Source organism: Lasioglossum baleicum, chromosome 1 (genome assembly GCF_051020765.1).
Source record: "Lasioglossum baleicum chromosome 1, iyLasBale1, whole genome shotgun sequence".
NCBI lineage: Eukaryota > Metazoa > Arthropoda > Insecta > Hymenoptera > Halictidae > Lasioglossum > Lasioglossum baleicum.
This window is the reverse complement of record NC_134929.1, coordinates 12,954,156-12,968,027: the sequence shown is the minus strand read 5'-3', so window position 1 is coordinate 12,968,027 and position 13,872 is coordinate 12,954,156. Positions and strand designations below refer to the sequence as shown.

The window sequence follows — 13,872 nt, the reverse complement described above, 5'->3', positions numbered from 1 at the left end:
TGATGGTTTGGAGCTGTTGATTTCTAGGTCGGAGAGGTTGCCTCGGAACAATAAATACAAATTGTTGCATAAGTTCGCAAGAGGTTGACTCGGCTGGATGACGTGTTTCATCAGCTGTGATCATAAATTTCCCGGTGATTCGCACCGAGTCAATCCCGGAATTGATTTAGCTCAATCGCGAGCTAACCGTACGTGCACTCTTATGTAAATTAAGCCTCGCCGATGTGTGATCGAACAACGAATCCTGTTAATGAGCTCAACGAGAGTTAACCAACCGCTCCGAAACTATAAATAACGAACAATAACCGACTGGTTCGGTGCTAGGGACTTTCCTCTTCGCTACGATGACTCGTGAACCGGTAGATGTGACCGATAGCGTTGATCATTCAACTTTACATACCATTGTGCGTATGTGTAATGAATTTTTCCCGAGCTACTGATTTAGAATCGTCCTGTAATGTATAATATGGTAGTGGTTGCGTAATGTTTAATATAATTGGAGGATCATCTGTCTCGGTAATTGCATCAGGAAGTATACTGGACAGAATGATCGTTGACCGTACGTTTTCCTCTTACGCGAAACAGACTGTAGTAATACATTCTGAAGTTTCATGGCTCGTGCATTAAATTGGATTTCAATTTTAGCTGAGATGCTTCCCATAATTGGTCGTAATTAATCGTAATTGATCTAGACGACTGTACAGGGACTTGAAATACCGCCGGATAAAATGATCCTTCGCGGTTTGAATATTAAACAATATTATATCATTAAGAAAACAACAATTTTTTAATATATCTTTAACAATATCAATTTCATGAGGGGCATTCACCAGATAATTATTTCTCAAAATGTTAATCTATTTTCTATGAATTTATTCAACGATGGTAATTATTGTTGCCATAGTTAGCTTCTGGAATGGTGTGTAGATGCAGTGGTATGTATAATAAGGTGTCCTACATGTTTTTACAAAATAAATTCTACGTATGTTCCGCATACACGATTGCTGGATAGTGAATGAATCTGATGCGTCACGCTCCGAGGTGAAACTTCGGGTAAACTCGTGGAGCTGATAGAAGAGCCGGTAGATACAATCGCCATAGAAGTTTTCACTTTGGTCGTGCGCACAGTATTGGTCTGCTTTATTTCTTACATCAAGACTTTACTGTAATCACAATATGATAACCTGATCGTGGTCACTGATAAAGTTCGACACTGCAGTTTTCGGTTCTCAACCGAATTAGTTCGTTTTCGTGTGATTTTTTGAGGTGATGAACATGACAATGGATGGAAAACGATCTTACCAGCAGGTCCGTCTTTTCCTTTGCTCTGCAGATTCTCCTCCTTTCCGCTAGAGTCCGATTCGAACTCGATGACATAAACGGTCTTGTCGTCCTCCGTCCGATCGTCGGTCGTCGACTCGTCTGGACGGTCGCCGTTCTTATTTTTCTGAATCATCTCGTTGTTCTCCAGACGTTTCTGGGCGCCGGTCACGTCGTAACTCGACACACCGTGAACTGCAACAAGAGCAAAGCACACCAATCAATAAACAATGCATAAATGCACCGATATTGGTTATAAAATCCCAAGGCATCTTTAACCCTTCACCCGGTAACCGAGGAGTCAATTGACCATTCTTGTACGCAATCGCCTTTCAAAGCGGCTCAAATCACGCTATTAATAGCAAGTGGAAATGTAGAAACTCGACAAAAATACTCGACTTCATTGCAAATTGAATAAAATGATCGAACTCTTAGGGTGGATTTATAGTGGAGCAGTGAGATGAGCTGTGCGGTGAAAAAAAAAGAAAAACAAAGAAAATACATATGTACTTTTTCATTAGTATGTGTCGAAATGTTGTCACGAATGTTGGTTTCTTTTCACCGCGCCGCTATCATCGATGCTCGCAGCTCCACTATAAATCCACCCTTACACAGCAAGCAAAATTCGTTTAATTCGTCTGTTTTAATTACGTTATAATTTTTGTTATTCTAACTTTATTTGTTTCTCGTTACGCCATTCTAAGTGTTCACAATCGAAAGGACGCCCAGTCGGATGGTTAAACCCGATCGGGAATCAAATTAACAATAGCCCGATCTTTTCAAATGTATGCCACCGCGAACTCGTGATTTCCGACAAAAACAACAAAGATTTATTGTCCACGTTGCCTCGGGGATTGGTCACGCTGCGTTTCCTAAGAAAACCGAATAAATACAATTAATCAAACTCGTTATCTCGAACGAGTGGAAGATTAACCACCGATGTGTTCGTGATTTAGACCGAGATAACGAAACATTGAAATTTTTTAAATTAAGTAACGATTCTCTCTTAGACTCTCCTAGGTGGGAACGACGGAATGTCACGAGTTACAAGATCCACTCGAGATAAAGGCGAGTTTCATTTTGAAGAGGTAGTCTAGCATGGATTAGACAGTGATTGGTCGGCATCGGACCACGCTGAAACGATTCACCGATGTTTGCTGGCAATATATCGTTCACATTTGGATTCCGACTGTCTCATCGGCGCCAGTTTCACCCTAATTTGCTAACGAGTTCGTTGTCTTTATCTTGTCGTGCGCAAACACCGGCTGACAGCTTGAGCCACTGACACATCGCTCTTTTTGCCACGTATCTGCGCTGTCTATTTACATGCAGCCTGCACGTTAAATATCGAAATAGATTTTTAACAGTTTAACACGTTCAGTGCCCAGCAGTCCAACAAATTCTATAAAATCAAAGTAATTTATTGAACGAAGTAAGAATCGAAAAGTTGAAGAATGACTTTACAATAAATTTGCTACACCCGATACATTAATCTAAAGTTGGTTTACAAACATGAACAAATAATTCTGTCTCCTATTTTTTGGCAGACGTGCCACTCAAAGTGTTAATCGTTTGCTGTTGCACTGGGCAGTGAGACCGGTGTTCCTCACGTACTCGATGCAGGCTAATAAAAATAGAACAGATTCGATTTTTCGTGATAGACTAAGGTGGGGCTTATGTAACTTTTATTGTGCCAACGTCGATACTTTCCACGCCCGACAAAGTTGCCGCAGGATTTTTCCGTACTCAGTCTCCTCTGAAAATGGAGCAAGAACGGGACACGTACGAATTGTCAGGCTCCGAAACACGACAAACGATTCTCGAATCGAGTGGGGCTTATTTTAATTAAAAAGTGATATTTATGTAATTTTAATAAAAAATAGAAAAAATGTTAGAAAGGGAACAGCGAGTCAAAAAAGTAGAACAACGCACAGTGGGGTCGCGGCCCCGAAAACCTGGCAGAAACTTGAAATATGAAAATTCAAGAATTCATGATTATCCGTCAGTAAATTATAGTTAAGTATATGTTCTTCTAGAATCAGTAAAAAATAACGATGTTGAAAGGTTAAGTTCGGTGTCATTTGAGTACAAAATTGATCATTGCTATTGAGTTTAGTTATGGAGTGAAAAATAGATGTTCCAATAAGTATATTTTTATAAGTGAAGGATTACGTATCGTGGTATTTAGAAAATATTGTAATATTTAGTTATAGTGAACTTTCTTGTTAAAATGTATTTTTGCTTAAATAATATTATAGCTGACGTTAAGACGAATTTAACGACCTACTATATTATGACCTTGAGCCCATAAATAACGCTAGAATAGTTTTTTTCCGACTTTTCGGGCCAAATGCCCCACTGTGCAACGTTCCACAATAATGGAACAGAGTGACCAAAATAAATGGAATTGACGGACCGAAACGTGGAGCGGAATAGAGCCCTCTTCGAATCGCTATTTCATTGCAATCAAGTAAAATAGAACGATTTTGCACTGGAGAAACTCCTACTAAAATTCTCCTAAAATTGATCGATCTGAATTTTTCAATAAATATAGAACGAATCTAAGAGAGTTCTTCGCTGCACACACGTTCACGTGCTACGTCCGAGGTATCGTAATTACGAGATGACCTCTGGGAATACGATTATGTTCACTTCAGATTGCAGATATTACGGAGAACGACAAATTGGAGCCGGAATTCGCGATATTGCTCGATATCTTAGATGCAAATTGGCCTTCCCAATTTCACGATCCGAATCCTCGTATGAAATGATAAATTACAACAACATCGAGAGATATCAGAAACGATTTCTTACTTTTTTAAATATCCGAACTGTTTTTAGTTATTTACAGAAATCGTTGTTCACAAACAAAGCCAGTCGTTATAATCTGCCGAATAATCTTTAATTTGATTTGTTGACTACAGTCTACGGCGATAAAGAATTAATCAACGGTTCGAAGATGTTAACAGATTACATATTATGGATTCAATCTTATAATGATTCAATTAGTAATCTCGATCGCTGATTAAATGTTTATTTTAGTGAACGTCGTGTATGCATCGAGAAACATGATCATTTGTCGTCGCGCCGGTTGATAATCAAATATTTCGAATGCTATCCTTGATTATCGATTGCATTAAACATTGGCCAACTCCGTGTATAAGGATCGTTCCTCTCGACGACTGTGGGTCGCGAGTCGAGTAGATGGTAACGAGCAATTTGTCGTCGCACGGCTAATGCTTCGAGACAGGTACATAGAAACGAAATTCGTACTGCCATTCGAGGTTGTACGATGACGTTCATTACCGTTCCTCCAAATAAGAAGACGAATAATAATACCCCAGCTCCGTTCCAGACTCGTGCTAGACACGGTTTTCCAATATATTGAGTCGTAACGTAAATAAGTTCTGCTATGTATGTTCAGCGTCTTCATGCATTCATAAGGTAAAGGGTTGTATTCGATCGATTTAATGATCTCTGACTACGAGCTGCTTTCTGTTAGTTATTAGTAGACTGAGGATTTTATATAATGTATAATATATTTTAAATATATTTAAGGACATCAATGCATTAGTTTCAGCTTAATAGGATAATTAAAAGAAAAATACAATTTTGATTCGACTTCTGTGTCTTGCAATCAATGCGAACATCTTTTATTTTGCATAAAGATCCGCAGTCTAGTTATTTGACTCGAGACTTTTATGCAAAATTTTAGTGCGTTGAAAATAATACAACGATACTTTTTAATTCTTACAATGTTTCACCTTTTTCACATTTGATCTACTCCTGTTTTTCACGAATGCTTAAAATCCGCAGTCTATTAATTACGATAACACCTGTGTCGAGTCTGCATGTAGAAACGAGTCGAAAAAGAGGAAGATTCAGGGCTGACAAAGTGGGATACAGTAAAGCCTTGATCTAAGAAAAACCCTCGGATCCGCGCGGTTTCTTAGATCGTGTATTCTACTATTTTTTGGTGACGTCGCCGATCGTGTCCGACGTGGAAAAGGACAGCGCGTGTAAATACGAATCGCGCTGCCGAAGGCGCACGAAATTTTCAGTCTCGATCGTATTTGTCTCTTTATAGAATTTGTAGAAAAAGTCTTCAACGACGATCAATGGTTCTATTTACAAAGAAACAGCTTGTACAGTTCGCACGGCAGGTGGTATCTTACTGGAATTATTTATGCGGCATAACGATACGCTATTTTCCTATCACTCGTGATTTCTCTACGAGAATAATAACCTACTTCTTAATGCATTTGTTAAGAAACACCGACGCCCCTTGTATTACTCGGCCCCTTATCTCCTTGATAAAGTTATTTCGCCTTCCAAAAGTTCGCAACTACGAAACGGAAGTGTGCTTAAAAGTCTTCTCGTTCCAGCCTGCTCCGGGAAATAGATACACCGGCCGTCATCCGACTATGGTCCTTGTTTTCAAACTTTTATGCGCCTATACTTTCCTACACGGGTAATATTAAAAATACGCCCTAACGGCCTGATCAAACTCTTTGCGTGTCTCGAATCGACGAGCACGCGAGCGAAACAAAGTAGTCCGGAACTGGTCTACGCAAGTACAGGATGCTCCAAAATACGTGAACACTATTTTAGAAGTCTCTTAAAATGCCAATTAAACATCCACGTCGATCCTCGTTTTCCTATCGATGGCATTATTTGGTTTATAAATTCATTCCTGATCTTGTCTTAATAAATTTGTTGTTCGGCGTTTGTAGAATTTGTAGAATCGGCTACCCCCACCCGGGCGGCCAGCGCGAGACGATCTGCCGCGGCAGGTTCGGACGGGCACCCTTTTCTTAGATCAAGACTTTACTGCATTTTAATGTGTTCCTGATTGCTTGAAGTAGGAATTGAGTTAATTTTCAAAATCCAGACATACCTGGCGTTTGCACCAAGGCTTTCAAATAGAGGACAGTCGTACGAATTTTGCTATTCAATTGTTCAGACCAACGAAATTTCGAATAACATGGTGATTATTCAAATTGATCAAAGAGGAAGCAGGAATCGAGATGGCTAACAAAACCGTAAAATTGCCGGGGATACAAGATTTTACCACGATCACGGAAAATTGATCACCCTCCCCCGTTTCCTTCCGCGAGAACTTCACGCGATCGTTACCGAGATCATTACGCAAAACCGTTCGAACAAAGAGGATCTCTTACGCAATTCGTCCGAGAAGACGAACCAATCTACGTACATATGGACATAAACACGGAAGAGCCATAGTTCGAAGTACATACATATTCCGCATGCGTTCACTCGTTTCGCTACATTTAATTATCGCGATGAAGATGAAGACGGTGGCTAGGGATCCGATAGAATCGATCCTCTATTTCTTTTTATTGTTAGATGGCTCGATCTCGTGTACAAGAATGAAGTTGCGCAACCAATTGTTCGCTAATCGCAGCGCGTCCTGCTCGATTCCCTTGAAACATTGTTTTCCATTTCTATTCCTGGACGAATCGCTTCATCATCTCAAACTGAACGCATCGTTAACGAAGTGGAGACGTTGAACAAATTGCGTCGATGATCCTTACCTCTTAACGCATAATTATTTTCAACTGTGCGTCTCATTCATTAGACAGCTTTAAATGAATTTGCGAAATTGTTTTCGCTTGATTGTCTACAGGAAGTCGAGAGGGAATTATTCGATTAGAAAATAATGTGTTAGGTATGCAAATGAATTGGCGACTCTCGCAATTAATCAATTGTGACTGGAAACTTGAATATATTTATAAGATGCAATTGTATGCAAAGGTACACAATGTTCATAATGATCAATTGATCAATGAACTGAGTTAAAACAAACGATTTTCGCAGAATATTTGTTGAACTGTTCTATTTGTTATAAACGTCACACAACAGAATTTTCTGTATATTTTTTATAAGAATGTACGAAGATCCACAACGATTCTAACGAACGGTTAATTGTCCACCTGTTGCAATTAAAACGTTTGGTTATTTATGGTCGGCGACGGACGTGGATTAAGATTGTTCCAAGAAAGGAATGATAAATTTTGTAGGATATTTGTCGAACGTTTCGCTTCTTTTTGTCCGTAGCGTCACGATCGTTTATCACGGCGAATAATAAAATCGGCGATCGGTATCTCAAATCGGACGGGGTACCCCGATAATGCGAAATCGTTTTGGACGGGGCAGCGCGTCGATAATGTCGATGTATCGGGCTGATATGATCCCGAAACGGTTTATCGGTTCCCAATTAAAGATAATATGTTTTCGACGGATAAATGCAGGAGTGAAGAATATCGGTCAGGGGCCCCGGAACTTCGAGCAGATTTTCGCAAGATGAGTCCTCTTATTACCGATTAACAGATTGTTTTCAGCACAGATCCAACCATCAGTTCGCGTTTTTTTATTCGCGAATGTTTTATATATAGAAGACATCAGTTGACGTCTCTGATCTTTCGAATATTATGAATAGACTTTATGCAAAATAATTATTTTCTGTATCTGTTATGAGGACCAAGAGCTATTTAGGAATCTCTATTTTTTTTTCTTTAACAATTTTAGTTGGTTATGAGTGGACTGCGGATCTTTATGCAAAATCATAATTTCCTACCCGAATCGCAACAAACTGGAGTGAATTAGAAATTTATTTTCTTCCTTATTATGTTTAGTAGGTTGAGAATAATATTATTGTATGTTTAAATTTTTATAATATTTTTGCTATTTTAAATTACACTTACTCAGTTTTGTCATGAATGCATAAAATCCGTAATCTATTATGAGAGATTTTATTCGGTATCTTTCCTTTGACAGTCGGAACAGTCGTCTGTCATTGCATCCGGCCAACAATGTGTTAATTTAAAGCTTCGAGACAGTGCGTACAGTTAATAATAACAGCAACAAAACAATTCGAGGGTATAGATTTAAAATCGACGAAGCCAAGGAACCACCAAACTAGTAAACAGTCTGAGCAATCGTGTCCAGAATAGATGGCGAAGTAAAATGCGAATAATTGTAGCAAGGAGAGTCTTCTATCTTGGCAAGAGAGAATATTTTTAGAGACTGATAGAACGCTGCTGTGCTTTCTTACGTAAATATAAGGCATTCTATAACAAAACTCTCGGCAAACAGCCAACCAACCCGCAGGGCTCTCGCATTCAGCCGGCGGATCCGATTAGAATCTCGCGTTCGAGACCATGAATGATAGCAGGATCGCAAGCGTAACCGAAGCAATTACGCTGTCTCTCAATGTTCTTCCATTTAATTTAGAAGAGCACGGTCATCTATTGCGTGTTATACAATCGGCCGCGTGGTTTCGGTAATCGATGCTGTCATTTCTGACAATGTCTAGAGCTCTAGGTGTCAGCGAACCGCTTCATGACAATGCTATAACCAGGAACCTCACCTCTTTTATCTGCAGAGTGATAAGTAGAAACGGTGCGCCATGGACAGACGCGTCCACAGATTATGGCACTTAAATCGAACAAGTTTTTCAGTTCTCCTTCTGTTCCACGAATTTTTATTTAGTATCGAATCACAAGGATACAGTTTTTGATCGATGATACGATAAAACTTGATGATTGTTTAGCATCGACGGGATTTTATGCATTTATAGCAAAAATCATCCGATGAAATCTGTACAACCAAATTGAACAAAGATACCTAAATTCCCTTTGAAACGATTCGCCTAATATGCATCGAGGAATGTTATTTTGCATCCAAGACGACAAATAGACTGCGAGCTTGATTGAATTAAAGAACACTGTTATTTGATTGCCAATTTGTGAGAACTCTCGACAGGTTCACTGTCACAAGTTAGTTCGAATTTAACAGCGAATCTCCACATCGAAGACGTGAGAAGTGCAAGAAGATTGAGAGAGTAATCAGTAAATTTTCGTACGTTAGTAAAAAAAAAAATCAGAAAGAGTTTTCTTCGTAAAAATAAAATTGAAATGTTATTATGAATATATACGTTTCCCCGTATTTTATGAATATGCATATCTTATAACAGCATGATGTGATCGCCTGCATACACCTCACTTTTTCAAGTATGATTTCATTGGATCAATGCTTTGCTTTGATTTCTGCACTGTATGATCTTGTTTCTTCGAATCGCCTTAGTGAATTGATATTTCAGGCGAAGATTCAGGCTCGGCCATACAGAGTATCGTTTACGTACCAATGAAAATTGTACCGGGAATTCAAGAGTAGTTCCATGAACAGCTATCGACTAACGACTATCGCGAAGCTCTCGCTAGCGACGCAACGCGACGTCGAGACCTTCGAACAAACTCTTTTGTTCTTTGGGCTGAGAGTTCAGCCCGCGAAGAACTTGGCTGCAGACCAACTTTCACGATCGTCGTGTATTATTATCGGAAGTATTGTTACCTGGCTCGAGAGTGTGCTGGCCATTGTTCGAGCGTGGACACGAACAGAGACGAGACTGTCTGCGGTTCGGTCGACGTTGTATGTACCTACCGTATAACAGACGAAGAAGAAGAAGAAGGCAGAAGAAGGGCTTCCGTTTCAAAGTCAAGCGTGTCGGGAGGAGATCTCGACTGGTTCGATTCACCGCATACGACGTATCGAACCGTGCGGCATAACGCCTATTGTGCAATAATAACACTGGCCAACGTTCTCCAAACACAGTCTTGCATTTCTAACTAGTTCTGCATACTAACTAATCAACCAACAAACTAATAAACTAGTCGACGATTTTCACAGATTTTTATTCACTGGACACATACTTGAAAATTGTTTCGTTGTACTGCACTTTATTTTTCGGAAATTTCATTTTGAGGAGACCGTCAAATTTTCAACTTCAAGAATTTTTTCTGCTTCAACAACGAAAGCTAGGCGAACAATTTTTACAGAGAACGAGATCCTGTAAACTCTCCCAAATACAACAATATTTATTTTAAATGAAAGCTTCTTCGAGTGAGTCTGATCCACCACGCTCCGTGGTGAAACGCTATTCGGGTAAACTCGAGGGAGCCGAGTTTAGCCGAGCGAGCGAGAAACAGACAGGTGTGTAATGTGTAATCACACACAGTATTGGTCTGGTTTTTATAAAATTGTGACCGTTTAAACTTGTTCAAATAATTTTTGAAGAAAGCGAAACACGTCCTTAACACACCAAACGTGTTAAGTTTGCTAAAAATGTGGTTACAGAGGGTTTCATTCGAATTCGCAAATGTCACCAGAGCATGATGCTAGCAGTATGCAAAGAGCAGTTCTCGAAATCGTTGGGGATTGCTAGACGATGACTATAGCATGGGTCCAACTTTATATTCGCCGGGAATATTTTTGCAGGAACGGGTCTCCGGTCGCGAATATAACCGGTGTCCAGGATGGTAACGGTTCCCTGGGCCCCTCTGCGCGGCCATAAGCGGCCCATGCAGAATATAAACCGTCCATAGTCCATACGCTTCGTGCATCCATGCCATGGAAAGTCGGCGAGGCTGTCTCTCGGCCAGGTTACTGAACCGGTCGAGTAGAAATTTAGCGAACGGATTAGGATAACGTTCCCGAACTGGGACACCAATTAAATCTGGTGATTTAAAGGCGGATAACAGAACGGGAATCGCGCGAACCAACACCGTAAGAGAAAGACAGAGAGTCGGATGCACGAATGGCAATCTCTTCTGAATAATCGCGTACTGTGAAAGCGCGTCGCTTCGTTACTTATGCGATTACTGGACACTGTTAGCATTCATGGGACCCGTATTCTTTGACAGACTTGTGTTCCTTGACCCTCCGACGGGCTGCGACTATTTTGACTCAGAGTATCAAAGTCGTCGTCCAATCACTCACTGGCGAATTAATTAAATGAATCGAAATTGCTTCATTAGGAACGATAGAAAGATTACATCAATCCATAGTGTGTAACATGTAATGGAACTAGAAGCAAACCTAGTAGCATCTATGGTTGGTACTTTGTTGGGCCTTCGTTGCAATATTGGTTGGCAAACCGTTAGAAATGTCGTCTTTTTATACGGGTGAGCCAACGATCATGGCCAACGAAGGGCCAACGTCACTATAATACGAACGGCCAACTGGGCCCGCTAACATATTATTCCAATCTTATCTTTTACACATTTTAAACATTGGTAAATTTCTTGTTAATTAACCAACTATAATAATGGTGGGCCCAATGTTGGATATTCGTTGGCAAATTGCCATAAATTTTCGTCGTAAGCCCTACATTGGGTATTTGTAGACAAAATACCCATCACATACTAATAAACTCCAAACCGTTGGCCAACCATAAATGCTACTAGGGAAACAAGAAATGTAGAAGTAAGTAAGAACACGTGTAAATCTAGCGAGTCGCTCATAGCGAGGAGAGCCTCGCCGCTCCTCTGGGGCGATTGACGAGCAAAAGATAGAGGAGAGCCAGCTTTTATAATTTGTTGCATCGGAAGCAGAATTCGCTCTATTGATCGAAATAACAGGGCGCCGATGTTTGCGCGCCTCTGCAGCCTCTGTCGGCCGTCTTAATTGGTCGGTTAACGAAGTCGAATTGCTGGCCGATTTTTTTTTCCACGGAACGAATATTATTAGGTCGAGTCGTGAATAATTTCCGCCGCAGACGTTGGGTAATTGTCGACGGTAATAATGAGCCGCAATTGTTGAGTCTAATAACGATAATTGTGTACGCGCGAATTCGAGAGTGCTTCCCTTGCGTTTCGTTAGGTGTCCCTGTGTATCCGAGGATCAACACGCGAACGATTAACCTACTCATTACGAATAAATGGGCTAATTGCTCCCTCGGTCCATTTCTATAATTAAAAAATATGTCCTTTGCTCTCCGCGAATGTTTAATACATCGAAATAACTCATTTCATGTGTCTCCATGTGGAATGCACTTTCAATAAGTATTTCACGATATGTTGCTCGGAGAGTGTGTCCATGACCACTCTGATGCGAAGCTTCAGGACGTGAAAATGTTGTTCTGCCGTCTTTATAATACGTCCTTGTTTAGTATCAATTTAATGTGTTTACATTAGGGGTTAGAGTAGCCTGATTTACACCTGCACTTCAGCTGTGACCCGTTGTGTATTTTTAGAAAGAAATATATTTGAAGCTATTGACAGTGCTGATTAATTATGTTGTATGCTTCGAGGATGGTTTAACCATCAATCCTGGATAAACAGTGACTTTGTCTTTCTTTCTAAATACTAGTTCCTACATTTTTGTAGCATTCAATCTAAGAAAATCAATCTGTACAATCTAAGAAAAACGAATATCCCCTCCACGTATATTTCTCTTACTACCGTCGATCACGAGACCACAATAGCGAAACATGTTGTAGAGGCGGATCAAGGCGTATTTTATGTGTATGAAATTCATTATCTTGCAACGTGAGGCTCATGTCGACGAGTTTCTCAACACGACTGCGTCCGTAGTGAACGGTTCCGACGTACGCGAAATGCGAATGCATCTCGCAATTTATCCAGCTGTTGCAGCTGTCCCTGAATCAGCGGAACAACGCACGGCGAACACGCGTCGAGGATTTTACGGGAAAACACGCGTAGAATGATCCGAGTACCCGCATAAAAAGAAACGAGAAAGGTTACGGGAAATTCGTCACGCAAAATTGTCGACTCCTTTGTGGAATTCTGACTAAACCTGGGCCCCGTATCGGGTCTCAAGTGTCCAGAAGATTCCTAGAGTATGCAAATACAGTGGTCATCGTGATTCCTTTTTTTTTGTATGAATGACGTAATAAGTCAGCGCCAAGGCTCGTAAACTGCGACCTCGAGGCGGTTTTTGCTCGAATTTTACGCTTGCTACGTTCTGGAGGACTGTTCAAATCTAGTTTTACATATTTAAATTGAAGTAATACATAAATTATATATTTCAGTTTTAGTTACTTCATGCAATTTTAAAGTTTGCTTCATATCTAGACTGTAGATCTCTATGCTAATTAAAAGTCGTCCGCGTTAATTGCGAGAAATAGGAGTAACAGTAAAATTGATTTCCTCCCTGAATGATTTTGAGATCTACAAATAAAACGGATAAAATAATTCATGTCGTTCGTGTCACTTATTTCATTCCGAATATAGAACACACTTCATGCTACAGAGGTCGAAACGTACCTGTCGATTCCACCGCAAATTGTTCTACTTTCTGCACTCGTTGATTACAATTTTCCGCAGCACGATCATCGGAAATGATTAACGAAATTACATAGTTATAACCTCCGTTGGAATCAACTATTTCAATCAGTACCTACTGCGCTCTCAATTCCCCCGACTCAGCAATCGTTTAAATCTCCTCCCCCAAAAAAGCATAATTTCGTTCATCTTCGAAAAATCCCTGATCCAGGATGAGAATATACCAGTTCGCGAAATTCGCTGGGAACCTCACATTCGAGGATCTAAGACGACGACTTTCCCGCAACAATTGAATAAACTCCGTAATTGGCGACTGCGACACGGCGCGGCGGCGTCTTTCGCGAAGAAAGGATACGCGCACGATCGCACACATTGTAGCCCAGTTTCCTTGGTCTCTTTTCTCCTCAGATAACGTACCCAGACACGGTTAATTATGCGTCAGTTTGCA

At 40.3% G+C, this 13,872-nt stretch overlaps 1 protein-coding gene across 2 annotated transcripts in view; it reads right to left on the bottom strand.

Moving 5' to 3' along the window:
* LOC143214365 (uncharacterized) overlaps positions 1-13,872 on the bottom strand; it is a 28,946-nt gene that overhangs the window by 4,756 nt on the left and 10,318 nt on the right. For both annotated transcript variants that reach the window (XM_076435332.1, XM_076435339.1), the window contains exon 2: positions 1,303-1,515. In XM_076435332.1, the coding sequence (XP_076291447.1) occupies positions 1,303-1,515 (213 nt within the window). The remainder of the gene's footprint in view (positions 1-1,302; positions 1,516-13,872) is intronic.